Genomic DNA, 26,659 nt, shown 5'->3' on the forward strand with positions numbered 1-26,659 from the left:
AAGCTGGCAATTCCTTATTTTATTGCAGAAGACAAGGACATAAAATACAATCTGAGTTGGTTAGGGTTATTCCCTGCTTAGTGACCAGAACTTTGGAAATAAGCCAACTATATTTAAAGAGCAGCTTGTCTGGGTGTTGTGCTTTACCACGGCATTCCTGAAGATGTAGTTGCAGTTGTGAGAATTTCTTCACCTTGTTTTTCTTCTTAGTCCTCTGTTGCCCCACCTTTTATAGGTCACTCTCAGTAGTCACGTTACCTCTTTCTTCCCATCATAAGGAATTTTCATGTTATTTATGTTGTGCTTTTCAGGTGACCCACAGTAGGTACTCCAGAGCTTTGTGGCTTGTTGGAGCACTGAGTCTTTCAGTAGAGAATGAAGAGAGTACAGGCTGTGATTCCTTGTGGATAAAGCAGAGGACTGGGCTTCTGTTCCTCTTGGCCTCACATGCTCCTGAGGCATGCTCTGTATCAGCTTCACTTTCTGAAGAGCTGATGGTGTGCCCGGGCACGCTGTGCAGTTGTCAGCTAGGTGTGACACGAACCACAGTGCTCTGGGCTTGCTCCCTCTGGGACAGCCAGAAACTGTTGACACGTTTCTAACTCGTGGTGTGTTTATATCTGGGATTTGGATAGGCATCATTTCATTGCAAAATAAATAATATTTACAGTGCAACTAACATCCCTGTACTTTTCTACATTTCATAATGTTTTGGTATCTCCTGTCTTAATAAATTAAGTACTTAGCTTTTGAAACACCTATGTAAGTGAATCTTTCAAAGGATAGTGGTGGTTTTTTTCCTCAAATATTGAAGAAATATATATATACAAATATCTTTTACTGAAATTTTTTAACTCAAATATTTTTTTAATAACATATGACAGAACTGTAGACAATGAGATGAACAGAAGCCAAGAGTGTATAATGTACAATCTGTTAAGTGCTGTGGTCTCATTTTGCTGTTACAAGTGATGTGAACATCGAGGAAGTGAGAAGCTTAGCCAGGTAAATAAGGTCATCTTGAGAGGTGGAATGTTTTAATGTGCTTACTTCTAAAAAGCTGTGATTCTGCTGGAAGCTGAGGTGACTCACTGACTGCAAAATAAATTCAGTTCCCAGGGAAGAGATTGGGCCTACTGTACAGAGTGCTGCCCTGCAGAGCAGGTGGGCAATGGGCTCTGTGTGGTCATGGTCTCTTCAGGAGCTGTGTGACCCTGAAGCCTGGAAGTGCAGTTACTTCTTTGTGGTTTCTCTGCAATTGAGGGGGGGGAGGGGGGGATAAAAAGTGATTGTTCTGGTGTCAAGAGGGTGTGAAACAGCATTGGGAGAGCATGTCCAGGTGCTTAAGAAGTCAAAGTCTGTTAGAATGGGGTCCTAGCAGCTTGGACGAAGGAGTGCACTATCTGCCTCATGATCTCTTACTTCTGCTCGTTGGAGCAGAACCCCAGAACCACAGCTTGTTGTTTGATTTATAGGACACTCATTCTCTTACCTTAAGGGGGCTCAGGAGCAAATAGCATTTGTGTCATGTGGATGATCAAGGAAACAGATCCTTGGGATGGAATTAGGAGCTAAGTTATTGTTTGGTAATACAGACAGCCTGTTGTTACTTGCTGCAAGTATTTTTGAGTAAAATCTGAAAGGCTTTATTGCATCAGGCTATTTCTGAGGCTTGCTGAAATTCTACCTGTGGAATATCAGGGCTCTAATGAAGATCTGTTTAATTCCATTTTAGTATCTACATTGGAAGGCAGCTTATGGCCTGCATTAGCTAGCACTGAATTTTAAAGCCTGAATTTTATGAAGAAGCTCTGTTTTTCTTTTGAATTGCATGTTCCTTTAAGGGAAGGGAAAGATCAGGTGATAGAGGAGATTTGTTTTTTTATTTCTTTCTGAATAACTGTCATAAAGGAACTCCTTTTGCTTTTTACAAAGATTAGACAAAGGGAATCATGTTTGATTACCTGCCTGTTCCAGAAGCTAAATGAAGTCAAGTGAACTTGAGGAAAGTCTTTCGGAGAGAATACGTGATGATCAAATCAATCCTGCATTCTTTGGACTTAATGGATTTTAGTTTTCTTTAATACTACAGCAGTCATATTGCTTTTCCCTAGCCTAGAATTTAAAATGTAAAAAGTAAATCCACTTCCACTTGGTATCTTGGTAAGCACATAGAGAATGGGGTAGAAGACTGAACATGCCATGATGTTTTAAACTCAGGCACTTTCTGTTACAGCTATTCCTGTATTCCACTAACGGCCACTTAAGAGTTTCAGCGTTTATTTCATTTGTTTTTAGAAGTTTTATTGTTTAATGCTCGGTGATTGGCTGCTTTGCATACTTCAACTGGAAGAAACCAAGCATGAAATTGTTAGGCTTTGGAGCTGTTTCACAACTTTTCATTCACTTTTTCTCCTTTCTCTCTTCTAAAAAAGAGGCTTATGCTTGTCTTTTTCACTGCTGCTTTGAAGTTCCAAGAATGAACATTGTTTTTACTATCGTCATGTTGTTATTCAACAAATACCTCACAAATGCATTTATCCATCTCTGTTTATTTTAGTGCAATGCGCGTATTGCTGTCCAAGTTACCACGACCGTGGATTGTTGATGAGAAAAAAGATGATGGTTACACTGCCTTGCATCTGGCAGCTCTCAACAATCACGTGGAGGTGGCTGAACTTTTGGTGCACCAGGTAGGATTCTTTTCTCAGAAGGGTTTATATGTTGCACTTTGATTAAACATCTTATGTGAAAATAGTTTGCTCTTGATGCCTGCTGTGCAATGGAGCAGGGAGAGCCATATGGGGAGCTGCAAAGGTCAAAGTTGCTTTTGAGATTGGTACATTGTCCTCATAGTGGAGTTGGGATTGGTCAGTCTGATACCCAGTCTGATTCAAGCATCCGTACAGCAAATGATTGATGTACTTAATAACTTTTGCTCTCAAATCTTCAAAACAGTAATCATATTGAGGGTTTTATTTGGTGCTTTAATTGATTGCCTTGCATTAATGAATTGCTGGGATAGCTGTCTAATGCTTTGAACATCTTCTAGGGCAATGCTAACCTGGATATCCAGAATGTTAACCAGCAAACCGCTCTGCACCTTGCTGTTGAGCGTCAGCATACACAAATTGTTAGGGTAAGTAATTTACTTGCAATTTGCCATGTGATTAGTGATACTGTATTCAAGGTAACTGAAGCTCTCAACGCAGAGATGAAATTTGATAATCGGCTTAGCAGCGTGTTATAACAGTTGAATGTTTGTATGATTAATTTTGATCAATCTGGGAACCTGCCAACTTGTATAGAAGTTTAGCAAGCAATATGAAGGAATTTCCAGGAAAGCTAAATTTTTGTATGTGAGCATTATTGTTTCCTTTCTGTAATTGCCAGTTCTGGAATCTCTTCTTGTGGAGTACGGGATGATGTGTTCTGTTATTTGTCTGAGCTTTATGGTCTTGTGGTGGGACCTCAGCATAGCATTTTTGATGTCTCCTTCTTTGAGCGTAATTGTTGTTGCTCACAGCTTCTGCAAACCATGGCTAGGTGAAACAAACCTTAGCAGTTTCACTGCTTTTCAGTCTTCTATATGGTTTTCTCTTTTCCTAGCTTGGGAAAGCTAAAAGCAGTAATAAAGTGACCGGTGAAATTAATGCTATTTCTGTTTGCCGGCATGGTTATGAAGGTTTAACGCTTCCATTTAACAAAACCTGGTTAAAGGCAGAGGAAACCGAAGTATGGCACTACTTACTCATTCTGGCATGGATTGCTGACAAGGGCTGTTAAGCTTGGGAGAGAGTCCTCAGTGCTGGAGGATATGTTTGCGAAGAGCGAATACATCACCCTGGCCTTAGCCCCCTGTGCAATTCTTGTCTTTGTGTTGTGAGACTCTTCCTATGATGAAAAATATTTCCTATTCAGGCCTACTGAGAATTGTGCCCCTTATGTAGAGTTGTATCTGTGGTTCTGTTGAGCATTATTTTGCAGTAAGGTTTCTCCATCTCTGCGGGTTGATGGATGTGATCTCATTACAGTGAAACATGTGATATGGCCCTATATCTGGAACCACTTGCTACCAAAAGAATGGTTTCATAGAGTCAGTGTCACTTGCATTCTGCAAGCTTTTCTGCAGCTATATTTGGTGAGCTCTTGTGCCCTTCTGGAACTGACACGGTACCTGGGAATCCAACACTAATGCAGCAGATGAGCAGGAAGGTAGGCACGTTGAAGAACTAGTGCTGTTGGATTGTGTATTGGATTGGCATAGTTGCACCCAAGAATATTTAAGTGAATGACTCGGTAGAGAATCCATATTTCAACGTTGGATTAGTTTTGAGAAGTCCTAAAATAACTCATGCAGCCATGCAAAGAACATGTTGGCTCGTATATTTCAAATTTAATTCCTATTGGGTACCTTCCAGGGTTGGGTTGTACCCTCAGGCATCTGTGGAATAGTGGTCAAAGGTAGCAGAGTTCTTTTAAAAGCTCTGCTGCCATGACAAAGGGTAATTTTTAAATTTTTTTTTTTTTAATCTTTTTTTTAAACTTCTGCAAAGAGTTTGAGTTTCCACGGTAGCCAAGGATTCCATGTCACTCTGAAGAGAGTTTTCTTATAGATCGTCTTCCGAAAGATTGACTAAAAATCCATAGTAATGACAGAGAAATTTTAATGACATGCTGCCATTTGTTTCCAGGAGAAAGTGAAGCAGAAAATGACTAGTGGCAGACAGGGTATGGGTGTAAGAAATTAAAATTGGGTCAGAGTGAGTCCATTCAGAAGATGTAGGGTGTCCTCGTGAGGCTGTTGTGAGTCTCAGCTGCTTATCTTGCCTTCAGTTGTGGAAGAAAGAGTTGGAGGAATGTGATAAACTGCAGTCAATTACAGACAGGTGTTTTCTTGAAATACATGCTCTGAGTTTCTTTATAGATACTTTATTTTTAATCTTTTCAAGAGTCTCGATTCTTTAATTCTAAGATGCTGAAATCCCTGCAATTGGGCTTATTCTGAAGAGGGAGATATTTCCCTTTGTATATTCCTGTTTCTGGGCTGTTCTTTTTGTCACTACTGCAATTCAGAGTGTTGCAGAGCAGCAGAAGTTTGAAACTAAAGTTAAAACATCAGCTGTTGCCTGTAGGTTTTCAAAAGCAATGTGATTTTTTTTTACAGGCATTGTTATTTGTTAGCATGTGTTCACTGTATTGTTTAGCAGCATATTTAAGAAAGTTCTGGTGCATCAAATTATGAGTGCTTTGTGCAAGGGCTGTATGAATATGAGGGCCTATGCAGCCTTATTTGCTTCCCTACTTTTGAGCTGGAATATGTCTTAAGAGGATATGGCTAATTTTAGCCTTAAGGATGATTCTTACAGTTCATTACTTTCCAAAGTGCTCTAAGATAGTCAGTGGTTTTTATGTCTTCTGCTGCATAAGAATTAACCTGAGTATGTATTCAACTACTTTGTTAATGTGAGAATTGTGTACATTAAGTTGTAAAATTTAGCAAGGTGTGAAAGTGGTGATTTTTGAGGTCATTGAAACCTAATGTTACAGAATGCATAGATGTCAGAACGTTTGCCCACTTTGTTCTGCTTCTGATACACTGATCTGTTGCCTTCTTTGTTGGCTATTTGGTGCAAATTAAAAATAGAAAGAATCCTGTGAAATAGCATCTCTTTCAGCTATTGCTCAGTCAGGCATTAGGCTTCTGCTGAAATAAAGTTGATATTTGCAAGAGGTGAAGTGCTTCAATTGAGGCTGAGCTCTCAACTGTGTACCCGGTGTGGGAAAAGAATAACCTTTTTGGACCTGATAGTGGATCCTAAACCACAGATTCCTTGAAATCCGTGCTTATATGGGATAAGGAGCTGTTGTTGTGTTTTAAAATGAGTTCTCTTTCTTCTCAGCTCTTAGTCCGTGCAGGTGCTAAGCTGGATATCCAGGATAAAGACGGGGATACTCCCCTGCATGAAGCCCTGCGACACCACACCCTGTCACAGCTCCGCCAGCTCCAAGACATGCAAGATGTGGGCAAGGTAGATACTGCTTGGGAGCCATCAAAGAACACAGTAAATAAAATGCATTTATTTATTCTTTTTTTCTTATGTGTTTGTCTCCTTATTGTTCTAGCTTATCTCATTTCTGTACTGTTGAACTGCTTTGTTTTTTTTGGCAGCGTAAGTTTGTGTAAATACCACATTACACTGCAGTGTAGGCAGGAATCCTTTTTTTAATGGGGCTTTTCACATTTAGTCATTGTCTTTGTTAAAGAAAAATAGAGGTCATTTAGTTCAAAATAGTTCTGTCTTTCATAGTGAACGTATACAGCTGCCAAAAAATCAGAAGTAGTTTTTGGAAAGAGAAATAAACAGTCATATAGTACAGAATAAGACTAAAATCGTTTTCTGTGCTTCAACATCTTGCATGATTTGTTTGTAGCTTTCATTGTTCACACTCTTCTATAACCTTTTGAAAGCTTCTTCTGTTAGAATAAAGGATTCTTAGTCTTTATATATTGATTGTTCCATATCTTTTTGACAGAGTTCATTTCAGTAATAATACCGTAGTAAGGAAATAGCCTATGAAACACAAGATAATAAAGGTCAAAATGTTTTTAATTACACAAAAAATGCTCACACCTGAAAAGCTTTGTGAGCACCATGTGAAGTTTCTAATTTGGCTGATAGAAAGAAGTAAAATTTGCGAGTGATTTGTGTGGGGGAAAGCAAACACTTTTTTTTTCTCATGAATGCTGAAGATGTGCAGCATAGCACAGAATTAGATTTACTGAGTCATTTGTTACCAATATCATAATACTCTTTTCACAGTTAAACTGTGGGTGGTAGTTTTAGCATTTCATTCCAAAAAAACGTGATTGAAAAGCCTTTCTTCAAAACTTCACTTCAGATGTAATTCTACTGTACAACAAATGTTTTTCAAATTGGCTACTTAATTTCACTGAAATACACTGGGCTAAACTTTGAAAGGAGATTAAAAGTACAACTGACATAAATAAGAAAACATGTCCTTATAAGAGATAGGAAGAAGCTGATTAGAACTTGGTTGTGTTCCTATGATCTGAAATGGACTCCGTGAGCCATGGTCAAAATGATTTGTGTGCATGTATTTTATTTTGAAAGGAATTAATAAGATAAATATTCTTTCTGAGATTCAGCGTTTGATACATAGGCTTTTCAATTGCTTTACCATCAATGACATCCAAGGTGAAATTGAAGGAGTTGTTTTGATTTATTTTTTCTAGTATTTTTTCACCTTATAACATCTATTTTTGAGAGTTTCAGAGAAAAAGGAGGGTTTTTTCATTTTGTTTTCTTCCAATTTCATTTGAGCTCAATTTCATTGAGCTGAGGTTAAAAAAAATACACCATTGGATTCATTTTAGTAAGATTTTAAAAAGAAAAGTAGGAAAAAGATAGCATATCTAACAAAAAGACTCTTTAAGGTTTTATCTCTGATCCGAAAATTGTTCTTTCATAAAAAAAAATAAATATCAATTAGTCCATCATATTTTAGCTTGATCAAACTTGTGGTCTTTTTTGCACTTTTCTTAATCTGCACTTTTGCCTAGCAAAGAAACTTGGGAAGTTTTAGATGATGTAATGGAGATATGTGCTCTAACAGAAGAAATCGAAATTTGTTTTATTTAATGGTATAAACAAGGTAATGGTATAAAACAAGGTAAGATGTGTCAGAAGTTCTAAGATGGAGTCAAGCCTGGCTAGTATATGCCTAAGAACTCTTAAGGTGATCAGCAGATCAAACTACCTTGAAAATGTTAAATAGTTGTAAGTACTAAATGAGCACAATACTTGTATCTATTGTGAAGATAGTGTAAAAATGCTATAAACTAGATTTTGCCTGTGATCAGTTTTAATAGTAACCTGCATGTGCAGGCTCTGAAAATTTAAAGCTATCCAAATACATATGATGGATAATAGATATAATAGAATAGTAACATCATCTGGGAAACAATAAGCTTTTCTTTTTGTGACTATGATGGTTTAAGGTAAACTGACAGAATCTGTATTTTTTTAATTACTTTTTAGTAATTCCTTTAAAGATTGGGAAATCTGGTCAGATTCCTGAAGCCTATGTAAGAGCAAATCTGATACTAAAACTTGAGAGCTGATTTTTGCTCTGATAAGGACAGTAGTCCACGTCTGATTAGAATTTAAGATGCCAACTTGTTGAATCACCTGGAGAGCATCTTTGTAGTGCAACACTTCAGCAATATTTCAAGTGAATAAACTAAAAAATGAATACAAATGTCACTTGTAGGATTCCAGATGTTTTTCATGCCCCATCTCTGGAGGCATTCAAGGCTGGGCTGGATGTGGCTCTGGGCAGGCTGGTGCAGTGGATGGCAACCCTGCACATAGCAGGGGGGTTGAAACTAAATTATCATAGTGGTCCTTTTCAACCCAGGCCATTCTAGGATTCTCCAGAGGAGACTTGCTGCAGCTATGCTGGCCTCTGTGTTGTTGATTTTGTTTTTTTTTTAATCCATTCTGTGTGCCTGAAATGTTTCAGACTTCCAGAAAAGAGTCATGTGATGTGATCACATCTTGATATGCAACAGGTATCTGCTATTTGAAATTTATTTCCATAAGCTACAGTGTCTAATGCAGAATACATAGTTTTTTTTAAACACAAAAGGACTTCTGACCAAATCAAAATGATCTTAATTTTTAGGGGTACACAGCCTTCAGAAGGCCTGCTGCAGGGATAGGCTGCACAGACTGAGCATGGCATAGAATGATGTACATTGGTCAAGTTGGATGCTTAAACCAGTTGCTGAGAGTGAGGTGCATACAAAGTCCTGCCTCTCCTTTGTCGAAGCCTTTACAGTTCTGGAATTCTGCACTTAAAACTCCTTGAATTTAGGCTGTGCTAAACCAGTTCCTTTGAATAACAATCCTGTTGATGCTGTTTGGCTGCATCATCATGCATAGTCGGTGAACTAATACAAAAAATCACTAATAAAACAGTAGCTATAAAAGCGTGAAGAATTATTAAATGATTAGGACAGGAGGACAGATATGAGTTTAAATCCCATCAGGCTGAGAAGGCAACTAAATCAAGTCTTTGTTGGGCAGTTGCTATATGCACTGGGCTATAAAATTGTGTTCTACTTCTCTGCCCAGCTGTTCTCAGTTCAAGTATGGTGGTGGTACCATTTTGTGTGAACTCAACTGGGATTGTAGCCTTTGAAATGCTTACTACAGAAGCACAGCCACTTCTCCAGTGTGTGTAGGTTTGCAAGAGATTTGGTGTTCCAGTAGCTGAGCTATTCCTTGAAGTCTTTTAGCTCCTTTAAAGAAAAGCTGAGTACAACTGATGTAGAATTAAACAACCATACAATAGTCTTACTTCTGGAGTCACTTCCTTGGGCATACAGATCTATGTTCATGCGTACATGTGCATGTTTTCCTTTGGTCAGGCTACTCTTAACTGAACAGTGTCTCAAGTTGCTTACGTATTTGTTTCCTTTCAGTTAATAATGGGACTTGGCACTCAGGGAGCAGAGAAGAAGAGTGCAGCATCTATAGCCTGCTTCCTGGCAGCCAATGGAGCTGACCTCAGCATTCGTAATAAGAAGGGTCAGTCTCCTCTTGATCTCTGCCCTGACCCTAGCCTCTGCAAAGCACTGGCTAAATGCCACAAAGAAAAAGTCAGGTTAGTATAATAACAAAATTTCCAATCTGTTTTCTGTAGATTAACTGATGTATTTAAAAATGATGCTTATATTACCTAGAGTATTAAAACTTACAAGCGTTTTCTTGGTTTTTGCTTAATTCTTTATGTTCAGTGGTACACCAAATGCCATCCCCAAGCGTGACTTGTTGAAACTTAAGTAAGTTTTGCAAGAGTTCCATGTAGTGACTGAAATTTGAACTGTACCTTATTTCTAGGCCTTGTTCTTCCTCTGGCAGGTACCAGGCAGGGTGGGTTGCATCTCTGCCCTGTGGTGTCTGGATCTGGTTAGGGCTTACTGTTCTTACCTGCTGGGCTGTGGGTTTGCTGCAGGCATCATGGCAGTGTGATGGCCTGACTGTGCTTTTGTCTAGAAAAAACAACTATCTGACCAGGCTGTGAGGAATTCTGTTAGCGAGGAGAAACACTGAGTAGGTTTGGGGTTTGGTTACTTCAAAAAGGATCTAGCTAATTAGGATTAGGTTCTAAGAATTTCAGAGAGTTAAGACTGGGTGTGACTAGAGCAGGTTATTTCCTGGAGCTTGGTATGCAAGGATTTTGATGAGTTGGGAAGTAAACAATACTGTTTCATACATTCAGGGTGGAGATTGCAGTACCAGGGACTAGAATTACAACAAAATGCATGTTCCTATGGGAGGGAGGGAGAGGAAAGGTGGCAAGATGCAGCTGGTACGTGGTAGATTACCAGCTCCAGGAAAGGGGCAGAGGGAAATCACTGGAAGAATTAAGTGCTCATTGGGACAGGTTGCCCATGGAGGCTCAGAAATCTGTGCAAGTTTTGGAGACTGAAATGGGCAAAGCCCAGTATAATGTGGTGTGAATTCAGTGCTGATTCTGCTTTGCATAACAGACCTCCTGAGTACCTGTCAAACTGAATCATTGCATGACTTTCCAAAAAGAAAAGGAGAGGTTTGACCTGGCACCTCAGATGCTCTTGCATCTGGAATTGCAGTTGTGCTGGTATCTTGCACATGAAAATTTGCAGCTTGCTACTTGCTCCAGCTATATTCCCATTATTCACTTGATTCTCATCCTTAATTCCTGTTTGAAAATCACTGTAAGACAACAAAGACCATACTTTCAAAATGTCACAGAGGGGAGCTGTTTTTTGTTGATGTTGCCCTAGTATGAAAGGTTTGTTCTTTCTGCAGTCTTTTTTTTTTTTTTTTCCTCTTGTCAGCCTCATCATTGTGGCTGTTCCTATTTCTTGCCACCTTTTATGGGCTTGTGAGCATTATGGGACTGAGCTGTTCACATTTAACCTGTGCTCCCTCTGCTGGGTGAGCTGCAGCAGGGGACAAATAGGTTGAGGACACTTACGGATTTTGAGGGTTCTTTTACAAGTCTGATTGCAAAGTATTACAAATATATTCAGGATTTTCTAGGTGTTTTGCAGGTCTGAATGTACAGGGTATTACCCTATTCTGAAGTAAATGCGGAAACGGGAGGGAGGTTTTTTGTATTTACAAAATGCTATTCTGAAATGCTGTGCTATTCTGAAAATGCTATGCTAGTGTGGTCTGTTTTTTGCAGAATGTCTTAACTGATCATGAAGCCTTGTGTACTGGTGTCAACTGTACACTTGGGAAAATACGGTTGGGATTTTTTTATCACATACACTGGTGCTTGAGTGCATAGGAATGTATAAATAAGCAGCTAATTGTTGTGCAGCATGAGCTAAAAATAATAATAAGGAAGTCTCACTGCAAAATTTCTTTATAGTGGTCAGGTTGGTTCCCGAAGTCCATCTATGATCAACAATGACTCTGAAACCTTAGAAGAATGCATGGTGTGTTCAGATATGAAAAGAGATACTCTGTTTGGCCCATGTGGACATATTGCCACGTGTTCTCTGTGCTCACCACGGGTGAAAAAATGCCTCATCTGTAAAGAGCAAGTTCAGTCTAGGACAAAGGTAATAACTTCCACACCTTTTTGTTTTTTATTGTTTGGGTTTTTTTTATATATTGAAGTGAAAAAAATAAAAAGAAATCAAGGAAAACTGTGGTGTATTTTAAGCAGTATTTTGCCTTACAGGTGTTTCACTGGATGGAACTACCTATATCACATGATGCTCTTTTCTGTTTGCCTGTACTCTTGTCTTGTCTGCTGTTCATTCTCTCTCTCCCCATTATTATCTTTATTATTCAGGTCATCAGAGTTTGTAATACAGCCATCTGAAGTTATATCTTATTATGCTTTCTTCCTCAGAGTATCAGCTATTTGTGTCCCATTTTAAGGACCTCATCAGACTAAGTTCCTTAGGTTTCTCAAATGGTTGCACACAGGTATTTGTGATTAGTCTGGGTGCATCCCCGCTGCTTTTGTTTGAGTATTCCTTTATTCCCAATAATCACCAGGTCTCATCCTTCTGCTGCTTTTTGGCTGTTTAAATAAATAAATCTCATATTCCACTTAAAGGTTTTCTAATCTGTGGAAAATCCATTCTCTTCTTTTTATCTTTTTATCTTTATCCAAGCACTTTTGGTTAATTGGCTTTTGTTGGTTTTTTTTGTTTTTTTTTACTCTGTGATAGAAATTGCAAATATAAACTTGTATTGTTTCTACTGTTCAGTCTTTTATTCTTTCTTATACCTGTTTACTCATTCTTCCATGCAATTTTCAAGGGACAAATCTTAGCATAGTTATTTTTCTGCAGACCATGTAAAAATTTTTCAATTGAAATGTTCAGCCATGGGGGCTCAGAGCAGCAGAGTTGCTGCTTCCCCTCATCCATCTAAAGAAGTGAATGTGTAGAAATCAGCTGTCCTATGTGAAAACTGACCTTTATGGATAACCTTCCTTTGACTTTTTCTGCAGAGTTAGGGAGTGGAATATCTGTTCAGTACTTCTCTAATGTTCTTCTATATTAAAATATCAAATATTTTTATTGGTATGCAAGGATTTTAAAAAATATTTAAAAAATTAAAAATATATATTATCTATATTAAAATGTAGTGCTAAGAAATGAATGAACATGGTCAACAATTTTATGATCTGGAAGAGGTGATCCACACCAATATGAATAGAGTGGCTTGAGGCATCTGTGGCCACTGTATACATTTCTTCACATTAAATGTCATGAGAAAACTCTGACCCAGTATATTAGTACAGATTACTGTAATACATTGTGGCAAACAAAATAGAAAAGATAAAAGAAAAAGGAATGTCCTAGCTGCTTCTTTATGCCTGTCAGTATACTGAACACATACATTTTGTCAGCAAATATCAGTTCTTCAAAGTCAGTATGGTAACTGCTTTAAATTGCATTCTGAGGTGATGAATTAGTAAATACAACATCAGATGGAGCTCCTTAAAATCCACATGCCTCGCGAAACAGAGTGAAAAATGCAAGTTCATGTAAACATCAGGAGATAAACTTTTCTCATATGTATGTTTATTGTACTTCACAGATTGAAGAATGTGTAGTGTGTTCAGACAAAAAGGCAGCAGTCCTTTTCCAGCCTTGTGGTCACATGTGCGCCTGTGAGAGTAAGTAGACTTCATGGGATGTTCTTTTTGAATAGTCCTCAAAGAGAAAGCTTTTATTTGAAAACAAAACAAAACAAAAACCCTAAAACCTTGTTAAGAATGTGATTTTGAGTCCAACTTAGTTATATTATAAGACTTTCTTATGATATTGCTATAAAGTTAATCTGAAAAGAGTAAACAAGTTCATGGAGAGGAAGAAGGAACAATAATAATAGCAGGATTTAAATTCAGATTATTTCTGTTCTTTCAGATTGTGCAAGCTTGATGAAGAAATGTGTACAGTGTCGGGCAGTGGTAGAACGAAGAGTGCCTTTCATAATGTGCTGTGGAGGGAAAGGTACAGAAGATACCACTGATGATATCTGTGAGTGACTCCAATACCCGTACTACTCCTCCTGCTCCCACCAGTGTATTTCCATTCTCATTCTATGAAATGACCTAAATTTTTCTTCTCCTTTTTGAAGAAAAGTTTAAGAAAACAGTGTTAAGCTACGTATCCCATTTGCTGTTTGCACTGCTAACAGCAGATTCCATGACAGCACCAGCCACTTTGTGAAAAGTCTCTCTCCATCATGCAGAGTAGAAGCTGAAAGATACATTAACTTCTTGAGTAAATTTGTGTTTTATTTTTACTTCTGGAACTATCTGACTAACAAAGGGGTGGTAAATGTTCTGCAGCTAGGTATAAATAATTTTCATGATGGTTTTTCAATCTTGCATCTTTGACATTTCTTAAAGTTCTTATGACTCTCTGAATGACTTCTGTGGAAAAATAATCCACGAATATTTATAATATATGTGGTATACAATGTTTGAGCTGCATTTTATCTGAATTGGAAAACAAGGTTATTCTGGTCATGGTATTCCTAAACAGACAAGTATAATCTTAAAATCATAATTTTTTAACTACTCGTGTTGGAAATTTGAATTACTTTTCAGGCTTTTTTTTGTTTCACATAGCAACATTGCTTCCTGCATCTGTCAAAGATAAAAATGGTACACTGAGTTTGTTTGAAATTTCAACAAACTACTTCCCTGAGACTTGTGTAATTTTCATCACCAAATAGAATCAGCTGTATGGATAAAAAAAAAAATGTTTTCAATGTGAAAAGACTTGGCTGTAGGCTTTTGTTGGTTTTTTTTGTTTGTTTTGCTTTGGTTTTTGGTTTGTGTGTGTGTGTGTGTGTGTATGCAGAGAACTTCACTGGAGAATCATTGCTGACAAATAAGAATTCTTAGAGGGGCTTACAAGCACCTTGAGCATTACTGAGGAAGTATTTACCACATTTGTTGCTACAAAACTCAGAGGTTTTTTTGCTTGGGACTTGAGCTGCAGTGAGGTTCTAGTGAATTTAGATTATGAAACGTGTTTTAATGACATCACTTCAGATAATTGAAAAAATTATAATTAGTATTCTGAAAAAAGTTATGCCTATTTCATTAGGTGTAATCGTATACCTTTATTTTCTCTAAATTTTAAAATCTCTATTTTCTCTAGCAAGTGGTAACATTCCAGTTATGCAGAAAGACAAAGACAACACTAACGTCAATGCAGATGTACAAAAGCTGCAGCAGCAGTTGCAGGACATCAAGGAACAGGTAAAACTGCTAGATAAAAATTTTATGGACCAGTAAGGTAACTGTGGAAAGCCAATGCATCTTCTGTTATTTCTAACAAAATAACCCATTGAAGCAATTCATTTCTTCAATTTTAGTTCAATAACCAATAATTTTTGTGGTTCATTTGTCTTCCACATATAGATTCTAAAAAAGGTGGCAATTTTTGATGATTCTTTTACCAGAGCATCTGTGTCAGTGTGACTTAAAAAAGGGTGCTCTGCCCAGTCAGTGTGTCCTGTGCTGCTGTAACTGACCTGAATGTGTCAGCTGCAGCAGCAGGTGCTCTCACAGAGGTAGATATTCTTCATTGCTCTGTGCCTAGCTTAACATTTACTTGTCTGTTTGTGAGCTACCTTAGAACAGTGGGTGTCAGCTGTATCGTGAAAGGCTCTTCTGTACATACTCTTCAGTAATTGTGTTTGTATGTAACTGGAATATTTGGGATACAAGTGAAAGTTGTTTTCTTTGGTAATTATGCATCGTATTTGCAGGTAGAAATGTATTCAAATTGGCCATAGATAGTGGCAATTCATCAGTTAACTAAATTGCATGTGATTTAGAAACATAATAAAAATTTCAAAAAATTGTTTCAGAGAATTGAGAATGTTTAAATTTCCTTCACCTGTAAATGTAGTCCAGTTGAAATGGTTTCCATACTTGTCTGCATGTGAGACTTTGCTATGGTAAATCACTGAATGGTTTCCTTCTTTTCCATCTGAGCGATGAATATTTGAGATGTTTTCAGTGGTAAAGGAGTATCTGACTGTTGTATGAACTTACTGTGTTAGAAAAGAGCCTTGATAATGTGATTTTTGGCTTCCTTGTATATAACAATTGGAAAAAAAATGTTTTAATGGATACAGGAGACAGAGAAGCCTTTGTGTTTACAACTAGCCTTTTCCTCTTGGAGGCTTATAGCAGTATGTGATGCTTCAGTGATGTCAGCATCACATCCAGCTGAGACAGTTATTGCTCTCAGCTGTTGGTATACATACAAGTTAAGACTGAAGTTTTGGATCACCACTTCTTACCTTTAAATACTTTATATTTGAGAACTTGTGTTCTGTCAAGTTTTAGCCTTGGTAGTATCTCTGAAAAGAACTGCTCCTGGTATATGGAGAATTGGCCAAAGACCCCACTGGCAGTATGAACTCAAATATCTTGTTCAAAACACATTCCTTCATAGTTTGTGTAGAAGAAGCAGACAAATAATGTCATTTGAAAAACGTATGTCTTCCTCAAGAATAATGTCTGGAGCTACTGTGTATCTGTGACTTACTAAATCTGCTGGTTTGCTTCAGTTTTACTTTTAAACATAATTGGATGAAAAGAAAGAGATGATAAGGCTACTACTTTGGCATTTGAAATGATATATTCAAATATACTGATGAATGCTTAAATCCAAGAAATCTGCTTTCTTTAAATGCATTAATATTTTTTCTACTTACTTTGAGTTTATAAATGATTTGAGTCCTGTTTGGATATGGTAGTAATTTTTTTTTTTTTTTGATGGGGATATGAAAGGATGACTGCTTCATTTTACAATTTTTCTCCTTGATTAGATGTGACCTCAGGTTTGTTTTTTTTCCAATTTTCCAGAAGTGCTCTTAGTCAGAACAATTCTTACCATAGGAAATGTTAGCAAGAAGCTTTCCAATATCAGAAAGTTACGCAGTTATAGGGAGAAAAAAGATCATTTTATACATGTCATTTTCTACTTAAGTTTTCTGGTTTTCATATTTTGAACAACAACTAATATTTAATACTGAAACATTTTGAGAACTGAGGTTCTTTTGCTTTGACATTCACTTTTATCTTTTTTAAGTTTTTTAAGATCAGTATAGAACTAATGATTATTCCACACCTGTTTGACCAGAAAGAGGTTGTTCTGGTTGTTCTCGTGTGGTTTTGACTTGAGACTGTTTCATGTTTTGTTTAGTGTCATTTCTGGTTGCTCCACTGAGGGGGCAAGCTTTGTATCAGGATTTGATTACAATTAGTCATCCAATCTTTTGAATTTGTGCTTCAAGTGATGCACAGCATTGAACTTTGGTCATGTATACTTCTGATTTGTGCTTTAGTAGTTCCCTCTTACACTGATGTTTTTGTACTTAAAATTAATTTGTTCTCTTTCAGCAGGTATAAACCTATGTTTCAACTCATACCTTCAATGATAATGTAATATATTAGTGCAGCAAGCTTTTAAAACCATTTCTCGTGCCAAGCAGAAGTGATGCGTGATGTCAGCTGAATCTCCCACACCTGATGACCACACCATTCTTCAGGGATTCCCTGAATGTGAACCCTTGTGACTGTAATTGCAATACCTTCACCTCATTTCATACATAATCACCATCATCTGTCTAATATCTTGTGTATGTTCCTTCACCATACCTACATCACTTTCTTTCTGCTTAAAAATGAATTTATTTTGTCACTGTGCACCTGCATGTTATTGGAGAAAGTATTTTTGGGAATGAGGAAATGCTTCAAACAGATTAAAACATCTTTTAGTGATAAAAATTGATCTATTTGAATTATCAGACCAAGCTATAAGTGTGTTGAACACTTTTTGAAGACTGCTCTTCTCTCTCAAAGTAATTTCTGCATATAATAGATGGTAGTACCTATTTATACTATTTGTTATACTTAGAAAATATGGGAGTCAAACAGTCCCTGCAGATAAAAGAAATGTAAAATATGGTTTCATACAGAGGGTGTTCTAGCAAGCTAGCAGAACAGTGAAATGATGCTGTGGCATAAAATCTGTATAAGGCATGCATGAACTTTATTGCATTGTAAAAGTGCATATGAGCTAGTGCTTAAATTTTGGCGTGCTCCTTGGAAGCTGTGTAAAACTCACATACTTTGTCTTGCATCCTGGCTGGGAAACATTTGAACTGATTGAGAAAATCCTTGTCAGCATAGTGGCATAGCAGACAGCAAGTTTGTTTCTGCCAGCTGAATTCTCCTACTGTATGAAGTAGTATTAATGTTAAAATAGTATCATATTAAGAAATAAACAAGTAATGAATTTTAAATATTTTACATTTGTACTTAGTTGGAGGAATTGGGCAAAAAATTGATTCTAAACGCATAGAATGAGGTCTGCAAGTTCTTTGTGTTTGGTTTTTTTTTTTCCTCCAAAGGTGAGATTTCGATTGCCTTTGTCAGTCTTTTATCACAGGATGTCAGGTAATGAGGCAGCTGTGTGTTCATCAGAAACTGACAGCTACTTGATATTGAAGTCTGTAGATTACTGGAAGAAGCAAGCTCGGATTTTCCCATTGGAAGTATAGATAGTGACTTGGTGTGAATGGAAAAATAAGCTGGACTGACTGACAGACTGTTGGTCTGCAAGTTTTTAATTTGTGTTTTGGTGTGACGCTGTTGAAATTCTGACAAAGATGGAGCATGGTGTTCTTGTCAAGAATAGATTTTTTCTTTTCTTTTCTTTTTTAAACAAAGTGACAGAAGGATTTATCTGGAAATTCTGTGTCACTCCTGGCCCATTATACCGATGTCCTGGAGATTAAAATCGGCGTTTGGCCAAATTCTGTGTGAATTCAAATTTGGTGTAAGCAGATTGATGGTGAAGATATATATCTGTCTTCATCTAAGCTACCTGCCCTAGGAAGTAGTATCTATCATTTTCATAGGAAGGATGCTTGAAGGGTTTCTGCCATGGATCATCTCTCATGAGATGAGCGGTCTGAAGTGAATTCCCCATGAAAAGTGTGGAAACAAAACACAGGTGCAAGGTGGTGATAAAATGAATTTGTTTGGAATGTTGGACTTGCTGGCATTTCATATCATAAGTGAATGAGGTATGAGTTCAGTGTTTTTAAATGTTAGTGTGTCTCAGATTTGAGTGCATCTTATTGATTTGTCAGACTGTAGAAGAAACTTAACAATTATGTGTTAAAACATCTATCCATTTACTAACTTTCATAAAGCCTGTTAAAAATGAAATCCTAATGTAAAATATAGTTGCAGTATGTTTATGGTGAAGGAACATGCCTTACAAAAACTTCAGATTCTGCATATGACAAAAGGTGAAGGATGTTGTTCCTTAGTCATTTGGTACTAAATAAATTTTGCTGTTGAAGAGCCTTAGGAGATCTTTATTGGGCATTGGCTGTCACTATAATGTTCAGCAATTAAAACGGATTTTAAAAGTTTGCTGTGCTATTGTTATGACTGAAGGTAACAGATTTATTAAGTTGCTCTTCATATAAAACTTAGATAACTTACACAAGCAAAGACTAGAATTACTATTATTGAATCTTTACATACAATACTGATGATGCAGTATTTTTTATTATTTCTGCATTTGTTCAATGTGTTTTGTAGAGGTAAGTATGTGATGAACTACAGGCCTGAGAAGGAATTGCTAAACCATGTACCTGAGCATTACATGACATAAAACTTTGTGTAGTGTTTGTATCCTGAAAGGTTACAAATGGTTATGTCAAGGTGAATATTGCTAGAATAGCATCTGAATTGTGCAAATGTAGATGGTGATGCTGCAAATGTGATATCGACCTACTACTGGATCAACTTACTTAAAGATCATAGAACCATGGAATGGCTTGGGTTGGAAGGCACCCCGAGGATCATCATGTTACAACTCCCCTGCAGGGGGGCAAAAAAAAGACACAACATTTGTGTCATCATGGGGTAGGAAAATCCCCGGTACTTTAAGTAGATGAATGTAAAAATGTGCATTTAAAAAACAAACAAACAAACAAAAAAATACACACATGGAGGTTTAAAAAAAAAAAAGCCCACAACTTTTCAGATTAAGTAATATATGCTTTAGTAGCTGGGTTATGCTGTGGTAACAGTCTGTTGTGCTTAAGATGGCATATTTATTGTTAACTTTAATTGATGTATTGCATGCTCAGTACTGTATCCCTGCTGCCATTGAGTAAATAACCTGTTAAAATCTTTTACAGACTATGTGTCCTGTGTGTTTGGACCGTCTGAAGAATATGATCTTTCTCTGTGGCCATGGGACGTGTCAGCTTTGTGGAGACCGAATGAGTGAATGCCCTATATGCCGCAAGGCAATCGAACGAAGGATTCTTTTGTATTAAGAAGTGGAACAAGTATCTGTTGTTAGCTTATGAATAGTAAGGACATTCTGGTGATTTAAATCTCTGCAAGTTTGAAAGGCGGTAAAAGGTTCTAATGAAAACATTTCTAATACTGTAGCACAGGTTCATTAAAGACTGTGAACACACCAAATAATAGAACAGTATTTGAGCAGTCAGCTTTTAACTTTACTCAGAAAAGTTGCTAATTTACAGCAGTCCTTTCTTTTGTTGTGTTTTTTGTTTGTTTTCTTTCTGTCATTTTCTTCCCCTTAAAGTGTAAAGGGACAATCTTGTTTTGGTTTCATTCTTGTTTTTTTAATGTGCGTATAAGGTGTTGAGTGATGTAGTTTTTCTATTATTTTTTTTTAATGCCAGTTACTATTGAGTATAAATCTATTTAGTGCTTTTTTTTTTTTTAATGCTTTTCTGGAGAATGTTCAAATATTCTGTGACGTTTATAATTTGTAATGGTTTTCATCTTGAAATACACAGTAATGCATAGTCCATACAAAATGTATGCGCAGTTGTAATAAACGTAATACTATTTCCATAAGATCAGGTCTCAAAATACAATGCTAAGGTAATTTCAACTTTAATGTGCCCTTTGCTGAGGATGAGGTGGGAAAGAAACAGGAAAAAGAAACAAATCTGGTTTAGAAAGGTTGCGTTCTTCAAACTGCACTTTAACGTAACAGTTTCAAGCTGACCTAAATAATATGAACCTCTTGACGCTGCTAGCCTCATAGATTCTTATGGAATAACTTTTAATCTGGTTGGAAAGGAGAACAGCGGGTCAGTTATCCATTTCAGATGAGTGAATTCGACCAGTTTTGGGGGAACAGATAGATACATGTGTGGAGCCATTCAAATATTCTGTCTCTACAAATTAGAAGAACTAGACGTGAAGTTTGCAAAAGTTAAACTTCAGTATCTTACCTTACAAAGTATGAAGCAAGCTTTTAACGGGTATCATTCTCCTTTCTTAATTCAGTTATGTTGTCTCAGAACAAATAGTAAATAGCAGGATCAAAGATTTAATTTAGCTTTTCATCTACATTGAATGTTAAAACCATGTTAGCTAGGATCAATAGATAGTACTGCAGTTCAGGATATTGTTGGCAGAGAGTGATTTCGGAGCCATGCCTAGGTGAGATGAAATTGTATGAAGGAGTCAGCTGTCACTGATGTGACTGAAAAGTTGTTCACGAATCTGAAAGTACTGCTGTGAGGAGCTGCAAACAATTGATGTCTTGATAACAAATATGTCCTTCTGTCTTCTTGGATAGAAAAAAAAAAAAAAAAAAAGATATGCTGATTTAAGAGTTGTTTGCAGGTACCAGGCACGTACCAGGCATAAGATATTCAGCAGTTTCTAGAGTGCAGTTTGTGTAGCCCTTTGCTGTTGTGCTGGCTTTGTGTGAATGCAGATCAATGAAGAAATACATGCTGGAATCATTGAAGTGCCTTCCTATCAGCAAAAATTAATTTCTTGTTTCATTCTCACAGCAGAAGTATGGCAAAAGGGGTAGTTCTAGGGAAGATCCAAGTAGGAATAAAACTGGTCTCTTTGGAAAAAAATCGATCTCAGTCTTTTGAAGCTTGTGTTGATATGCCAGAACCTTGTAAACTTTGGCAAAATTCTCAGAAGAATGTTACTAGTAAACTGCAAAGATAGATAAACTTTTAAACAGTAAGATTTAAACTAAATGGTGTTTTCCAGGAAGCAGCTACAGTGATATATTGAAACGGTGTAAGGCCAGTGTCTTTTAACAAAGTGAAGTAATGTACAACTTTTCTATAGACAACTTAATCCTTATCCAGTATTGCAAATGGATTCATCATTCTTTTCAGTAATTTTTCATTGGACACCATCTTAATCTGGAGTCAATGTAAATTGTTTTATTTTGTATATTAACAGTCCTTTGTTCAAAATTATCTATGTCTCTGTCTTTTTGGCCAAAGTAAATAGTCTTTCCTTTTTGGTACTGATTGGATCCCTGTACTAAAATATGGAGACTTCAAGGAGCTTTGGAAAACTTTGGATGGAAAACTTTTTTTTCCACTTTGTTGTTTCGCTGTCTCCACTTAGACTCCAATTGCATGAGTGCTCAGTGTTGTACTTACTTAGACAATATGTATGCCACCAAACCTGATTTTTTTTACAGTGTTTTTGTCAGCTGAAATGTCTACAGGACACTTCAGCTTCCTTCCAGTCTTCCTCCAAAAATGATTTTGTAGTGAGATGTGCCATTTGTCCATCCATCCTGATTTTTGTTATGTTATGTATCACATCTGTTTTCTCTAGTTCTGGTACACACCTTTTGAATATCATGCCCTATTTACTCTTCAAGGGGACCTCTATAAGCATAAAAGCAGAGTGGATTTCTTCTTGATAATGCAGCTCAAAACTAAAACCTTGTTGTAGCAGCTGGCATTTTTCTAATTCTTTTTTACTGGAACAAATCAGAACTACTTCAAAGTAGTTCAACTTCACGTTAGTTGAAAAAATGCAGCTGAATAAGAATTGATCTAAAGTATCCTGGGTGTATAACTGGAGTTGAGTGTTAAATATTCTCCATCTGCAGGAGGCAAGATATTAGCAAAAATAGCTAAGTCCAGTGATAGGCTTGTACTTAGCAAGAGAAGCTGTGTGTTACTCCATAATACTCTTAATACTTGCATGTCATCACAGTCAAATGGATACAGACATAGTGACTGAAGTTGTTGTATAGGAGCAGTTGTAGTCTTTTGTACTGTAACCATGCCAAGTGGACTTGAACAGTTGCAGTTGGAAGGTATCCCTGTTGGGAATTTAATTTCATGCTTTCAAGATGTCAAGAGAAACAGTTGAACTAGAAATGCAAGGTAGAGTAACATGCTTGAAATATTGCTACTGGCCTAATTAACAGGTTAAAGAGATGTGTAGCCTTCCCAAGTTGCCCTTCAAAAAACTCAATGAAGAAAAATGTTAGCAAATCGAGCAGCACTTAAAGACATGGATGACAAAGAGGATGAAAAACAGGCTTTGTTTCTTATGATTGTCCCTTAATATTCAACAGCAGTTTTGAAATTAATTTGGATGATATATCTCCATTAGCTTCCTCAACCAATCAAGAAAAGAACTAATAGTACTGTTCAGATGTAAGGTATGTTCAGATGTTTAAGTAAATCCTTCTTCTTTTCAATTCAGTAGAATACATAACTTGTCATATCACTACACAGTGATATTAAAGTATAGAGACAACCTAGAAGGCTGATAGAACATGCTAAATAATTGTATTTTGTTGTTGTTATTGGTTTTGCTTTGTTTTTACAGACTTGCTGTGTGTCATCTGCTATACCCCAAATTCCCATTGAACTCATTGGGCACTTTTCAGAATTTTTGAACTCATTTGGCACTTTTCAGAATTCGGGCTCATAATATCTGCCTTCCAGTTGTTGAAATACTCTATACTTGCATGTTGGAGCAATCCCATTTTACTGGCATGGATACTGAATTAATGTGGCAGGAGAATGAGCGAGCTACTTTGTAAATATGAGAGGCTGATTAGAAACTATTATTCCTAACTTGAATTGAGCGAGGATCTAGCAGATTTGCACAAGTACTTGTGCCTTGTTAGCATAGTCTTACAATTGGTATTCTAGCATCTTTGAAAGACATTAAATGACCTTTTAAAATAATTTAAGTCCTTATTGTGTAGATATTTTTTAGAGATGAAGTTTTATGTGTGCATACCTGTTTTTAGCAGTATTAGTTGCAGTTTATGCAAACACTAGGCTGTTTGAAGAAGCTGCTTTGAGCTAGTGATCTGTTTAAGCTTCCTCTACAATACTGTGCATTAAACATCAGAAACTCAACTTTCCAGTAGCAGCTGGTGAACCGAGAAGCCTATCCTGTTCTTTGTGCTGCCTAAGTCAGATTTTCACTTAAAAAATCACAGCATCCTTTTAGTAACGCTACCTCCTTTCTCTCTACGTACTGAATTCTGGGTTAGTTTGTCTTGGGGAAAGGACGGGGAACATTTCAGTTTTGGTTTTGCTTCATCAGTTTTGATGTCTACATACGTTGCGGAGCATTTTTACTGACTGTATAAATGACGTACGGTAGAAGCGTATGATTTGCCACCATGTACATTGTATATTAGTATATTATCTTGCACAAGTTGCTGGAATTCGTACTGTTGTCTTTTTATGTATTTCGTAACTTGTTTGTGCTGACAAAGCAAAACTGTTATCACAGAGGTTTTAGTATAAGAAGTTTAGAAGTTTTATAGCTGAGCCTGTGGTTTAAAAATAAAAAAGTTCTGACTCAGGGCTTTTTAACAACTTAAATACATTTACGATATTCTTCAGCACGTCTTGGAGAGCATTGTAGATTTAATGACTGTACAGTGCCTTGATAGAACTGTATAATGGGCAGCAGCCGTAGAGTCCTTACAGAATGCAAGTATCTTTTGAATCCAGCTGAGGAGTTTATGTTAATGCAGCTGTAATATCCCTGCTATGGATTTATGTACTTGTATATACTTACTGTAAAGGAAAATCAGCAAATGTAGGTCTTGCTAAGCTTTCTGTAAGTTGTTTTGTTGTTGCAACAGTTGGGAGAGGGGGGCAGGGTATAAAGGGCTTAGTGTTCAAATGTACCAAAGTAGCATTTCTGGGAAAGACAGCTGATAAAAAGCTCTGTATGGGATCTTTTTTGTGTGAGGGGAGAGGTTGTTGTATTAAAATAATAATAAATAAAAATAAAAATACCCTCTTTATTCTGGCCCAGTAAGTGTTTCTGAAAAGAGAGAGAGAATAAACAACAATTCTGTGTTTGCATGCCTTGTCATATTTACAAAAAATTAAGTAATTTTACATTTCTAGAGGATATATTTTTTTTTATCACAAGCTTACTGTCTTCATGAATGCAAATTCTTCCTGTTAGAAAACCGGTTTTTCTGAACCGCAGGAACATTTTTGCTACGTTAAAACCAACTTTGTATTTCAGTAGTTTTTGACATGACTGTTTATTGGAGAAATTTATGGTTGTCTGTGTGAATGTAGAGGATTTTTCTGTATGCAGATAGCATTATATGATTGCTTTCATTGAAACTGCTTAGTAAGGTCTCAGCTTCTCGAGAGAAATTCTAATGTACTGAATGGTTAATAAAACTTGTTATATAAGATATTCTTCTTCAATAGCTTTGATTAAAAAATGTAATGAGATGGAATTAATATGCTTATTGTGCACACATTATTGGGAAGGGGAGAACTTGGGAAGGGAGCAACTTATTTGATTTGATTCTTAGTTGTGATGATGTCACCCATGGAATTAGAAAATTGTATTCCTGAACAAGTGTTTGGTAACTGTGAGTTGTTTGATGTTTAATGTTTTAAAGATGCAATGGACTTCATCTAGTGAGGGAGATTGCAAACCTCCAAGTATTCTTGTTCTTTAAAATGTATCACCAAAGAGCATCAGAAATGTCAAGTGCCTTTAAGTTTTCCAGATACAACAAATATTTTTTAAACAACACAACCGAAGTATGAAGGGCAGATTGTTGACTTTTTTTTATCTATAGAATATAGATAAAATATTTTTATCTGTAGAATATTTTTTCTATAAGTATTTTCTATATTTTTTTTTCTATAAAATACAGCTCATAGCACTAATTAGAGCTGCTGTTAATGATAAAATCAAAGAATGCTTAATTTGGAAGGGACCTCCAAGCCCACCCAGTCCCACCCCGTGCCATGGGCAGGGCTGCCACCCAGCAGCTCAGCTGCTCAGGGCCCCATCCAACCTGACCTTGAGTGCCTGCAGGGATGGGGCACCACAGCTTACATGGGCAGCTGTGCCAGCGCCTCACCAACCTCTGAGTAGAGAACTTCCTCCTAACATCTAATCTAAATCTCTTCTCCTTCAGTTTAAAACTATTCCCACTTTTTCTATCACTATCAGATCACGTTAAAAGTCAGTCTCCGTCCTGTTCATAAACTTCCTTTTAAGTTACGAAAGTCCACAATGAGTTTTTCCTGGAGCCTTCCCTTTTGCAGGCTGAACAAGTCCAACTCCTTCAACCTTTCTTCATAACAGGCATGTTCCAGCCTTCTAATAATCTTCATGGCCTCCTTGACCTGCTGCAACATCTCCACTGCTTTTTTTTTTTTTTTTTTGTAACTTGGGACCCCAGGCCTGAGCACAGTACTCCAGATGGGACCTTTCAGGAGCAGAGCAGAGGAAGATGATCATCACCTCCCTTTCCCTGCTGGCCCACCTGTGTTTTGAAGGAACCGCCCAGGATACCGTTGGCCTTTCAGGCTGCAAGAACATCCTGCTGACTCTCATTCAGCTTTTCACCCACCAGGACAGCCATTTTCTTCTTCGCAAGGCTGCTCTCAATGACGAGTACTCTCAGTCTGCACACATACTTGGGATTTTCCTGACCCAAGTGTAGCACCTTACACTTTGCCTTGTTTAACATTCTTAGGTTTTTGTGGACCCACTGTTCAAGCTTGTCCAGATCCCTCTGGATGGCATTCTTTCCTTCTGTTGTATCAACTGCACCACTCAGCAAGTTTGTAGACAACGACAAACTGAGGTTACACTCGATCCACCACCTAAGTTGTTGATAAAGATGCTGAAGAGCAGTGGGCCCAGGATGGACACCTGGAAGACACCACTTGTGACTAACCTTGACCTAGTCATAGAGCTGTTGACCACAACCCTT

The 26,659-nt window shown here is 37.1% G+C and overlaps 1 protein-coding gene across 3 annotated transcripts in view; it reads left to right on the top strand.

Moving 5' to 3' along the window:
• The window catches only part of MIB1 (MIB E3 ubiquitin protein ligase 1), a 72,617-nt gene extending 47,503 nt beyond the window's left edge, over positions 1 to 25,114 (top strand). The window contains exons 13-21 of one of the 3 annotated variants that reach the window (XM_052704333.1): positions 2,561 to 2,693; positions 3,053 to 3,139; positions 5,904 to 6,065; positions 9,512 to 9,693; positions 11,455 to 11,647; positions 13,146 to 13,224; positions 13,475 to 13,561; positions 14,723 to 14,823; positions 19,803 to 25,114. In XM_052704333.1, coding sequence (XP_052560293.1) covers positions 2,561 to 2,693; positions 3,053 to 3,139; positions 5,904 to 6,065; positions 9,512 to 9,693; positions 11,455 to 11,647; positions 13,146 to 13,224; positions 13,475 to 13,561; positions 14,723 to 14,823; positions 19,803 to 19,943 — 1,165 coding nt within the window. In that variant the 3' untranslated portion in view covers positions 19,944 to 25,114. Of the gene's footprint in view, positions 1 to 2,560; positions 2,694 to 3,052; positions 3,140 to 5,903; positions 6,066 to 9,511; positions 9,694 to 11,454; positions 11,648 to 13,145; positions 13,225 to 13,474; positions 13,589 to 14,722; positions 14,824 to 19,802 lie in introns of all 3 variants that reach the window. The other 2 variants (XM_052704334.1, XM_052704332.1) reach the window with 2 other exon arrangements.
• The last annotated feature ends 1,545 nt before the right edge of the window (positions 25,115 to 26,659 follow it).

This window comes from Tympanuchus pallidicinctus, unplaced genomic scaffold (genome assembly GCF_026119805.1).
Source record: "Tympanuchus pallidicinctus isolate F22 unplaced genomic scaffold, pur_lepc_1.0 scaffold5, whole genome shotgun sequence".
NCBI lineage: Eukaryota > Metazoa > Chordata > Aves > Galliformes > Phasianidae > Tympanuchus > Tympanuchus pallidicinctus.